The following is a 10,896-nucleotide window of genomic DNA, read 5'->3' as shown; positions in this document are numbered from 1 at the left end:
GGAGGCCCGGCTGTCATCACCCGGCCTTCCGGGCCGAGGGCGCTCAGCCCGACCCCGGCACAGCGGTCGCCCTCGGCTACCGAGCGGCCCCAGGCAGCTGGCACCGTCTCACTTGGTGTTCGGGTGGTTGGTGAACGGTAGGCAATTGCCCAAAAGTACGTGACAGTTAAGTCAGACGGCCCGAACCTTTACCCAGAGAGCCCGAGTCCGCTTTCACGTGCTGCTTATGGATTCAGGCAGACTGCTTCGGGCTCTAAGTTCAAATCTCAAAGCGTGCGTGTGCGTGTGTGCCTGTGCGTTATGCACACGTGTGCGTGTGAGTGTGCGTGTGCCTGTGTGCACCTGTGCATGCATGTGCGTGTTTTCCCGTATTTGAAAAGTATGTCCGTCCGAATAGCCGTGCAGCCCCAGGTGTCCCCGAGGCTCGAGGTGGGCGTGGCGTTGACACGTCACACGTGGCTTCCCTCCCTTGGAGCTGGCCGGCCACCTCAGATGAGGCCGCAGCCCGCAGCCCGGCCCTGTGGCAGGCTGTGACGCTCAGGCACATGCTGATGAATTCTGCGACTCTCTCTGGCTGCAGAGTCAGATCTAGTATGGGGTGGAAACCCTATGTAGGCAGCGATGCGGATCAGTGACAGGACGGTGACGTAAAAGCCGTGTCTAGGACAATGAAAAGGCTTCCCACCAGCGGCTCCAAATCCAGGATGGTGGGCGGGAAAAAGAAAATGCATGTGTTGGACCACACACAGGTGGTTTATTGGCTGTCCTCACACGTGGGGTACCACCCTCGAGTTTTCCAAATTAAACAGGAAAAAAAATAAACATCATTGTTTTCCTAATCGTCTGTCACAGAAAGCAGTCTGTAATTGGTGAACTTGAAGAAGTCTGTGTCTGTCAGGACAGGAACTTTGCAAACTTTCGAGTTGTACGGATTTCTTTTGAATCTTAAGAAAGTGAAGGGAGGTAGTCATGTAGAGGAGGGGGTGTACCCTCATGAGTGCCAGCAGCTCGGGACACGCAGCCAGCACGCCTTACAGGGGTGCCTAGGGGCTACGTGTCACACTCGGAGAGCCAGCATCTCCTCCCTGGCACCCCCACGGGGGTCCTGCTTGGGAAGTCGCAGACAAAAGTGGCTCCAATAAAAAATGGCCTTCGAATCCCAAGAATATGAGGCTGTTTGGAGGCAGGGGTGGGGTGGCGGACATTCTGACAGTGATGGGAGCGTCCCAGATAAAGAGGTGACACCTCAGAAAAGTGCTCCCACAAAAAGCCTCTCGTTCCACCAAGGGAACGGGAACCTCCAGCTCTGCTCAGGGGCCAGGTGGTGGCTGTCACCTGTGTCCGCTCTTGTTCTGATGGTTGGCAGACATGAGCCTGGCCCTGCTTATAAAGATTAAGTAACTTTTTTATTCCTCTGTCGAATTCAGAAACCGTCAAAGTAAACGTGACATATTTAGTTAAATTTCACAAAAGCCGTGATTTACTGTGATCCCAGAGGTAAGATGACGGGTTTCAATCACACGGTGAGGAGTTTCTAAGAGGGAAAATGCCTGAGCACCGGGTCCCCCCTGCATCGGTCAGCCACAGGTCCTTCCTTGTTTCCGTGCTGCAGATAATCATTCGAAACCAATGGACATAGACGGGGACGTTGAGATTCCGCCCAGCAAGGCCACCGTCCTCCGGGGCCACGAGTCCGAGGTGTTCATCTGTGCCTGGAACCCTGTCAGTGATCTGCTGGCTTCCGGGTAAGGACGGCAGGCTGGGGGACCCCCCCCCCCGCCCCGTGCGAGGTGCACGCGAGGTCCCCGCGGCTCCATGTCATGGGACACACACATCCCTCCTCTCCGCCCGTGGGGCCGTCCTCGTTGCAGGCCGGTTTCCCGGTGGCGTGGGGTCGCCCGCAGACATTTAAAATGCCTCGCCGCACGCCCGAAGCTCATGTAATACTGTATGTCACCTGTCGCTGGAAAAAATGAAAATGTTTCAAAAGGGGGCATGGCACCTGGGAAAATAAAACAGTCAAGTGGCCCGGCGCACAAAGATGGAGAGAGTGGGGGAAAAACAATGTGCGTGAGGGGCATCAGGAAGGGGGACAGCCGCCTGCGAAGGAGCTCGGCCGAGCCGGGCGCGGGGCTCCGACGCCTCGAACGCAAGGCCGAATGTGCGTGCGATTCTCTTCCCCAGATCGGGAGATTCCACCGCGAGGATATGGAACCTCAACGAAAACAGCAACGGCGGCTCCACGCAGCTCGTGCTGAGGCACTGTATACGGGAAGGGGGGCACGACGTCCCCAGTAACAAAGACGTCACCTCGCTGGACTGGAACGTAAGCGTGCGCCGCCTGCCAGGCGCCTCGCCGCCTGGAAAACCCGCCTGTCACCTGGGCGAGGGGCGCCCGTGTCGGGCTGCGCATCGGGTGGACGGCCGGCTGGGGGTCCTTCCCGGCGTGATCCCGCGTCTGCGAGATGAGGCCGGGTTTTCGGGGAGGGAGCCTGCTCCGCCGGGGAGAGGCGACGTGCGGCCTAGCACAGGTGGCGTTCCACCTGGATGATTCCGTGGCGGATGTCACGTGCGTTTACACGCGGGACGCGGCGTACTGGGACCGCTTTGGACTTTCTGTCTCGGTCAGTGTGCTGTTCCTCTGCCTGCTGCCATTTCATGACAGACTCTCCCATGTGCGGACGTAGTGTTAGAAGCTCACTAAAGTCTCAGCGTCCCATTTTAGCTTTGCGTATCATATTCCTCCTAATGACGTCAGCGGGCTGCACCGTTGCGACGTGTTGCCCTTGCTCCCCCGCCTGCCCGGGTGCGAGGCCTCCCGTTGTCATTTCGGAGGAGTGTGAGTGAAGGTGGCCGAGTGGGACCGATCGAGTCTCCTCTCTGAGACCCCGTGGTTGACCGCGAGCGTTCCAGCCCGGGGGTCAGGCGACACGGTTCTGGGCGTTGTCACCACGGCCCTACTAAGCTGCTTCTGTTGCTCTCTGTCTCTCTCTGGCCCACAGAGCGATGGGACACTGTTGGCTACAGGTTCCTATGATGGTTTTGCAAGAATATGGACGGAAGATGGTGAGTCGCGCCTCCCGCGTGTTGGGGTGGCGAGGGGGGCGCCCCGCTGTGTGATCACGGAGCGGACAGAGCATGACTTTGAACTTGACGTGCTTGCTGTTTGTTTCTTCGTACCGCAGGTAACCTGGCCAGCACCCTAGGCCAACATAAAGGCCCCATTTTTGCCTTAAAATGGAACAAAAAGGGTAATTACATTCTCAGCGCCGGTGTAGACAAAGTGAGTATGAGCTTCACCCAGCTTCTTTCATCGATGGATGTTTGTTTATGTGTCACCTTTAGATAACGTTGTAGTTTCTTCGAATGCTAAGGCGTTATGCTTTCCCTTAAGAAATCAAGAGAACATCTGGTTTTGGGGGTTCTGATCTTAGCTTTCATTGATAACACATCGTCTCTTAATATATTATACTACTTTACAGACCTTCGTGCAAAGCTTGCCCCCGTTTATGTGACGCACATGGTTCAGGGATGGCCCTCAAAGGCAAAAGATTTGCTCTCTGGCCCCTTGCAAAAAAATGTGTGCACATAGATAACCCTCTAGGTCTGCAGATCATTCAACTTCGTCTCTCTGTTTTTTAAGCCAACATTTAGACTCGGCAGCTTAATACTGAATACATAAAAAGCTGAGATGCTGTGGTTGACACCGTAGAGGTTCTCACAAAAATACCACCGAATTTTCCCCCAAGATGCTCTAAGTCAGTGATTAAGCCCACAACAGCACTTTGTCTTGTCTGTAGGTGCTCATCGATCCCGATGAGTGACTCATCAGAATAATCCACACAAATGCACGATCACTAACCGTTAATGAACACGTTGCCCACTGAGTTGGCCTGTTCGATGCTTTGAGGTCGGAGGCAGGCAAGGGTGTGACGGGTCCAAGTTCATCAGTTTTCACTCTAGCAGATAATGAGCCGTGTGGGCGGCGGCAATGGACATTTGCAGGTCCGTTAGTCTTCGAGTCTAGCTGCCATTATTAGTCAGCCACGGCAGCAATAATAACGTTTCTGAAAGTCATACCCAGGGAGGAAACGTAATTTCCAGGGATGCTGGTCTTGAACTTCAGGGAATGCTGAATCTGCAGTGGCTGAATTATATATCTCAGGTTCTTAAGGCCTTTTGTGAAATGGATGTTTTCTCTTGCCCAGTGTGTCTGTCTGTTTAACGTCAACATCAACAAAATGACCGATCGTGATTTCTGACGTTTTCCTTTGCCCACTGTGTATTTTTAACGTAAACACGAACAGACGGATATGATGATTGACGTAGATATGAAATTGCATCGACACACGTAAAAGACTGGATGTATTATCCGCAGTGCCAGATTTGTCTGTGAGTGCGCAATTTAAGTGCCTCCACCAGACAGACAGACAGAAGCCATTCATTGGTGACCTGAGACGTAGAGAAGGCTCCGTACTCCGAGCGTCTGCTCTAATAATTTTCTACAGTCCACACAACTTAGGACCCCTTCTTCTTTACACGAGAGCTTCCGTGTCGAAACGGTCACGTTCTGGCCACACCGGAGCGACACAGCAACTAAAATCCTCCCATGGGGCCCTGCTCTGTCTCTCTTGGACGGTGAGGGTTTCGGGGGGGAGGAGCCCACCGTCTTTTCTCGTTAGGATGCAGGGTTCTGGGGGAAATGTCGGCGAGGAGAGCAGCCACTAACTTTTCGTTTCTGTTGGCCGAGCACAGACCACGATCATCTGGGATGCCCACACGGGCGAAGCCAAACAACAGTTTCCGTTTCATTCTGGTGAGTTTTCCGTTTTCGTGTTTCGTGATTTGAAATCAGGAATCCGGCGTCCTGTAAAACGGCCCGTGAAGTGATGGGGGGGGCTGGGGAGGAAGGCGCCTGGGTAAAGACACCGGGTTTGTACTGAGCACTGTTCTCGAGGTTCGTAAGACGCAAATGTCCGAGCATCAAAAGTTTAAAGACGTCACAGTGACCCCGCCACCGCACCAGCGTGATCTCCTTTCTCCACCGTCGCGAGGGTGCTGTGTTGGGGGGTCCCCGAGACCATGCCCAGATCCGGCCATTTGCTCTGAGAAAGTCCCGGGATTCAGCAGATAGTCGGATTCACAGCTAAGGTTTATCACAGTGAAAAGGACACAGCAAAATCGAGAAAGGGAACGGTAGAGAGGTTGGAATCCAGCGTCTCTACGGGAGTCCCACGGGGCGGACTGGGCTCCCCCAGAAGAAAGTAGTGACGACTCACGACGGGGGTGGTCAGGCACGGAAGGTCATCACACGCTCTGGTCCCACACGTGCCCTTGGCCTGGTTCGCACCCAAGCCGCAGACCCCTGGAAGGAAAGCAGCTGTTCTTAATGAGTTAGAGAGTGGAGAGAACCTTCTAGAAATCCAAATTCCCAGCATCGCCAGCAGGCCCTCCTGCACGGGGCAGGGTCAGCCCTGCGGTGGCACGTTTTCCTGCCGGATGTGTAGCTGCTGCAGACCTTACCGTGTCCCATCGTGTGTTGGGGCCACACCAGGCCACGTGGGCAGCCAGGGTCTCGAGATGCCAGTTTTCCAGATTCCCTGGAATGAGCTGAGGCGTCATGCTCTGTGGAACTCGGGCACCCCCAGGTGGATACATGGTTAGAACAAGCCGCCTTAGAGTTGACTCCAGGGAGGAGAGACCACTCCCTTCACAGGAAGCGTGTCCCTTGAGGGAGAGTCACTAAGTGTGGGGGGTGACCGTTCGCTGTTCTGTCCCACATTCCTGGGGCGCTGTGTCTGAAGGGACAGAGTGTCTTTCCTGAGAGGTAGTTTGGGGTGCCTGGTGCCGGTCGAACGGGAGGGCTGACCCCACAGTCTGCAGCAAGGGCTCCAAGCAGGAGCCGTGGGTCCTACAGGGAGCCGATGCAAGGCAGGCCTGATGAGGCCTTGCCACGACTCTGTCTCGTGCAGAGACACCGACGTTCATCACTATGCACAGGTCTTCAGCAGGGATCAAGGCATCTCACAGGCCGAGGGAGCCCCAGCCTCCTCCGTGCAGTCTCATCTTGGGGTCCACGCCCATCTCTCAGGGCTGCCAGGGACTTTTATCTGACACTACTGACAACTTGGAAATGGCTGAACGTGTCACAAAGTGTATTTCCCCATGAGAAAGTGGGCACAGCTCCCAGTGCAGGCAGCTCGGATGCCAGCCTGCGTGTGTGCTTGTGTGTGAGTGCGTACGTGTGTGAGCTAGCGTGTGGAAATGTCAGCATTTGTGTGAGCGTGAGCGGGTGTACGAGAGCGTGAGCGGGTGTGCGAAAGCGTGAGTGGGTGTGCGAGAGCGTGAGCGGCCGTGCGAGAGCGTGAGTGGCTGTGCAAGAGCTTGAGCGGGTGTACGAGAGCGTGAGCGGGTGTGCATGGGTGTGAGCGCAAGTTTAACCATATGTTGCGCTAATGCATGTGGGTGTGAGCGGGTGTGTGAGAGCGTGCACAGGCATGCAAGGGTGTGAGTGGGTGTGCGTGAGTGTGAGCGGGTGTGCGAGGGTGTGATCTTGTGTGCGCAGGTATGATAGCACGTGAGTGTGCGTGTGTTATGTGTTTGAATGTCCGTGGAAAGCACAGGTCAGTTGTGTGCGGCTGGAACCACTATCTAGTTCTGGAACATTTCTGTCACCCCGCCCTCCCCTGGTGACCCAGTCCACGAATTTCGACCTGTGTCTGTCATCTCCATGCCAGACGTCTGTGCTCTAGACCGTGCGATGCTAAGTCAGGAGCGAGGAGGTGTGGTAGCCTTCCATTCCTCATGCCGTGGGGGCAGATTATGATGTTTTCCAGAGCGTGACAGAGCTCTGTGGGAGGGCTCTGCACCCTGGCCCGAGACAGCCACACACCGCACACTTCTGTACTAAGAGAGCCTCCCCCCCCCCCGTAATTCTGCTGCCCCAAGCCGGGCCCAGATGCCACTGCTGAGTCAGGGAGTTCTGGGTGTCATTTGCTTTTTCTGTTTCGTTCTGGGGTGTTGGGCATTGAGCTCGACGTAGAGGCCGGTGGGGTCCACCCCTGCGGCGACCCACCTGTGCGAGGCAGGCACGGGCAGGGCGGCGCCTCTAATTGACAGACCGAAGGGGGCAAACCCTAGCATATCTCGAGGAAGCGGATTCTTAGCCCAGTGCAGTGCCAGCCTGCCTTTACGAAACACACGTGAGACACGGTTACGTGGGCCGGAGAAGGTCAGGGGGTGTTGAACCCAAAGCCCCATCGTGTCCCCAAAGGGGTTCTTCTCCACTCAGATCATCTTGTAGCTGGTGGGATGCGTTAACGTGTTGCGGGGGATTTTTTAAACTGGGGCATCTGGAATAGGGGATGTAAACTCTCCTTATTTCTACTCCCCGTCTGTGACGAGTCGAGTCAGCCCACCACGGGACGTTGCTGCAAGTGGCAAGGTGCCAGGGGCAGGCAGCATGTGCGTCTCACCTTCCTCGTCACCGGTGCCAGGGGAATGAGGGACTCTGGCTGCCCAGAGCCCGTGAAGCGTCACAGGGCCTCTCTCCGGAGCGTCTGCTCATCCCTCCACACGTGAAAGGGGGCATCTTTAAGGTCTTACGAGGGAAAGAGGCTACGTTCGCACTGGGAATGTTTTTTTCAATCACGTTGGTAGCTGAGGCTTCTTGACTCTGCTTTTCATCGTTCTGAGTCAGTCGAGCTCCGTGCACGACTCGTAAAGGCCGATGTCCGTCTGTCCCCACCCCACAGCCCCGGCCCTCGATGTGGACTGGCAGAACAACACTACGTTTGCCTCCTGCAGCACAGACATGTGTATCCACGTCTGCAGACTCGGCTGTGACCGCCCAGTCAAAACCTTCCAGGGACACACAGTAAGTGTGACTTGCGTTCAGGGGACTCACGGTCACGAGAATGTGCTGGGAGGTGGGAGCCATCTCCTCTTGGTGCCGAGGATTAAAAGATGCTATGAAGACAGCTGTTTTTCTGCAGCCCTTTGCCGCTTGAGCTGTTGGGTAGTAGCTCAGGTGGTTGGAGGAACCCAGTTACAGGCAGGCGGTGGAGAAAAAGGGGACCCCGAGATGAGCCCGGTGTCGGATTTTGCTGGAAAGAATTAGCTGTTATGCAGATGCATGAGGACGTAAAAGAAAAGATGCTTGCAATGAGTGAATAGACGGGAAATGTCAGCAGAGAAAGAAAGACTATTTTTAAAAAAGAGTCAAATAGAAATCCAAGAACTGACACGTATAATGTCTGAAACGAACATCTTAATGGGCGGGTTTAACAGCAGCTCAGACAGTGCAGAAATAAGCCCGATGAGCCTGAACAGCGGTCGTAGAAGTGAGCCAGTTTTCCTAAATTTGGTGGGAGATGTCACCGTGCCACCGTTTGCTGGCTTCTCGTCGGATTCGTTTGTGTGGCACGTGAGGCTCTTCATAGCCTTTCTGGGACAGATCCTGTAGGGTCCCATAGTGTCCAAACCCCCCTGTAACCCAGCACCCTTGAATGACCTGCTGCTTTGAGCGCCTCGTACCTGCCATGCTCCCCCGCAGCTCAGCTGTCTTACGACGTCCCTTGCTGCTAACAGCTGACATAAATTTCGTTGTCCTCGGCACTTGCTTGTTTCCCGGGTACTCAGCTTTTCCAGCTTCTGTCCCCATGGGTCCCTGCTTCTGAAAGAAGGTGCTTTTCAATCACGGACATCAGTTGTCCTGTTAGCATCTCGTCGTGGCTGTCAGCTGACCCTCGTGTTCTTTCTTTTTGGTGTAAACTTATTTTTCCTGTCACCCTGGAGAAATAAGTTTACTTTGGAGGTCTTTGCCACCTGCGGCTGTCTCGTTCGCGACGTTGCGTCTGTCACACCTCTTGGCTCTTTAAGTGGGTCTTATCGTAGCTCAGCATCGTGCCCCAGACACCAGCTAAACGTGGTTGAGTCTGTTTTCCCAGGACCTGTGAGCTGTTTCTGGGATGCTTTCTGGGGATTGGGACTCAGGCTGCAGAGGGAGGGAGAGAAAGCTCAACTCTCAGGAAGGAATTTGTTCCCCCCTGGAAGATTAAAGGTGACTTGACTGGGGACAGTCCATGGGGAGCGTCTTTGCCTTTCCGGGCCCTACGACTTCTGTCCGTGGCTTGTACAGTTGCCGTCAGAGCCACCCAGGCTGCCGGTGTCCTGGCTAAGCCTTGTCCCTGGATCAGCAGCTGTCATCAGGCCCACGTTTTCTTGGTGTCGTCCTGGACACTCTTTGTCATGCACGTGTGTGCGCACGCACTCACACACACTCCCCTCTTTCCGGTCCAGCCCCTTCGCCATGCCGTGACTCGCCGGTGGCCTGTTCCTTGGCCTCCGGGCTTCCCCGCTGTAGGCCATCCGCGGTTTCTGCCACATGGAACACAGACGAGGCCTTGCCACTTCCTCGCTTCACACCCTTCAGACTCAGTGTCCTCAGCAAGGAGCACGACCATAAAACTTAGCATTCAAATGCCAGCACACGTGGGGTGTGAAATTAATTACGAGTGTGAAATCATCAGTTCATTGTTTGGCCAAAACCACGGCGTGGGTAGGGACCGTCCTGGGCAAATGCGACCCTACAAGGAAGCCCTTTAAGCAGCCTCCAAAGCCACCACCTCGTCACCGTGCTTCTGGGCTCGCCATACCCAGCACACCGCCCTCGCCTGCTGACCGCGCCTCTTTCGTACACAGGTGGCCCCTTCACCCACGGGCTGTTGCTCTTTGTCCTCCGGGACTTAGGGTTGGTGTCACCTGGCGCCCCAGACCTGGGAGGCTGCCTGTTGCTGCTACCTGGAGCTTCGCAGCATTTTTGTTTACTTGGCTGTTTACTGTGGATTTCGAGCTCCCACCCCCCCCTCCACACCCCACCCTCGTCTCCACTAAGAATTCCGCTCCTCAGGTTCCCGTTCACATTTGCCTCCCCCGTGCTGGTCCGCGTGTGTTTGCGTGTTTGGGTAAATGCACGTGGCTGCTTTCCTGCCTGTGGTTTGTCTTTGATTCTTAGATGATTCTTGATTCTTCTGTGGATGAGGGTGGCTGGTTTTCTAGGGTATGTGCCTGTGGTTTCATGTACGTGCGAAAGGCAGAGTGAGGAGGAAAAAAGACGGGGCCCTGGGGCGAAGGTCGTTTGTGTCCAGGCTGAGCGGGGTGGACTCGGCTGGACGGCAGCACGCTCCTGCCCCCTGCTGGGCAGTCGTGGTACCTACACGCTTTTTGCTTCCTTTCAGAACGAGGTCAACGCGATTAAATGGGACCCTTCCGGAATGTTGCTGGCCTCCTGCTCCGACGACATGACGCTGAAGGTAACGTGGTGTGGACGAGTGGGCCGTGTGATCCCAGACCAGCTGCTGTATGCACTGCAGGTCGTGCGTTCGCTGCCGCTCGGGCTGGCTCGTGAGTCACGAGCAGCCTCCTGCCCCTGTCATTGTCCCCGTCGGTGCCTCGAGGAGTCGCTGTCACCGTTTAACTCCTGTTGATCGGCCGAGGACCCTTCCCTTCCCCGTGTATGTCCCCGGCGCCTCTAACATTTTGCCCCACCCCTCTGCCTGGCCAGTGACCGGCCGATGGGCCAGCCATACGCCCCGCCGGGCAGTGAGCCAGAAACGTCATGGACGCCGCCAGAGTGACCGGTGTCACACGTCTCCCGGCCGGCGAAACAGCGTTTGCTGACACTGTCCCATCTGTGTGTTCTCCAGATCTGGAGTATGAAGCAGGATACGTGTGTCCACGACCTTCAGGCTCACAGCAAAGAGATCTACACCATAAAGTGGAGTCCCACCGGGCCGGCCACCACCAACCCCAACTCCAGCATCATGCTCGCAAGGTAAAGGGAACACGGCCCGGCTCCCCGTGGCCAGACCAGTTACTCATCTCCAAGGGGGACGG

The 10,896-nt window shown here is 55.7% G+C and overlaps 1 protein-coding gene across 1 annotated transcript in view; it reads left to right on the top strand.

Annotated features, from left to right (window-relative positions):
* LOC105308971 (F-box-like/WD repeat-containing protein TBL1XR1) overlaps positions 1-10,896 on the top strand; it is a gene marked incomplete at its 3' end in the record, with an annotated part of 49,641 nt that overhangs the window by 27,164 nt on the left and 11,581 nt on the right. The window contains exons 3-10 of the mRNA XM_023525921.1: positions 1,556-1,745; positions 2,185-2,326; positions 3,003-3,066; positions 3,186-3,283; positions 4,756-4,816; positions 7,755-7,876; positions 10,239-10,313; positions 10,707-10,834. Coding sequence (XP_023381689.1) covers positions 1,556-1,745; positions 2,185-2,326; positions 3,003-3,066; positions 3,186-3,283; positions 4,756-4,816; positions 7,755-7,876; positions 10,239-10,313; positions 10,707-10,834 — 880 coding nt within the window. The remainder of the gene's footprint in view (positions 1-1,555; positions 1,746-2,184; positions 2,327-3,002; positions 3,067-3,185; positions 3,284-4,755; positions 4,817-7,754; positions 7,877-10,238; positions 10,314-10,706; positions 10,835-10,896) is intronic.

Source organism: Pteropus vampyrus, unplaced genomic scaffold, assembly GCF_000151845.1.
Source record: "Pteropus vampyrus isolate Shadow unplaced genomic scaffold, Pvam_2.0 Scaffold647, whole genome shotgun sequence".
NCBI classification, from domain to species: domain Eukaryota; kingdom Metazoa; phylum Chordata; class Mammalia; order Chiroptera; family Pteropodidae; genus Pteropus; species Pteropus vampyrus.
This window is presented reverse-complemented; position numbering and strand designations above follow the sequence as displayed.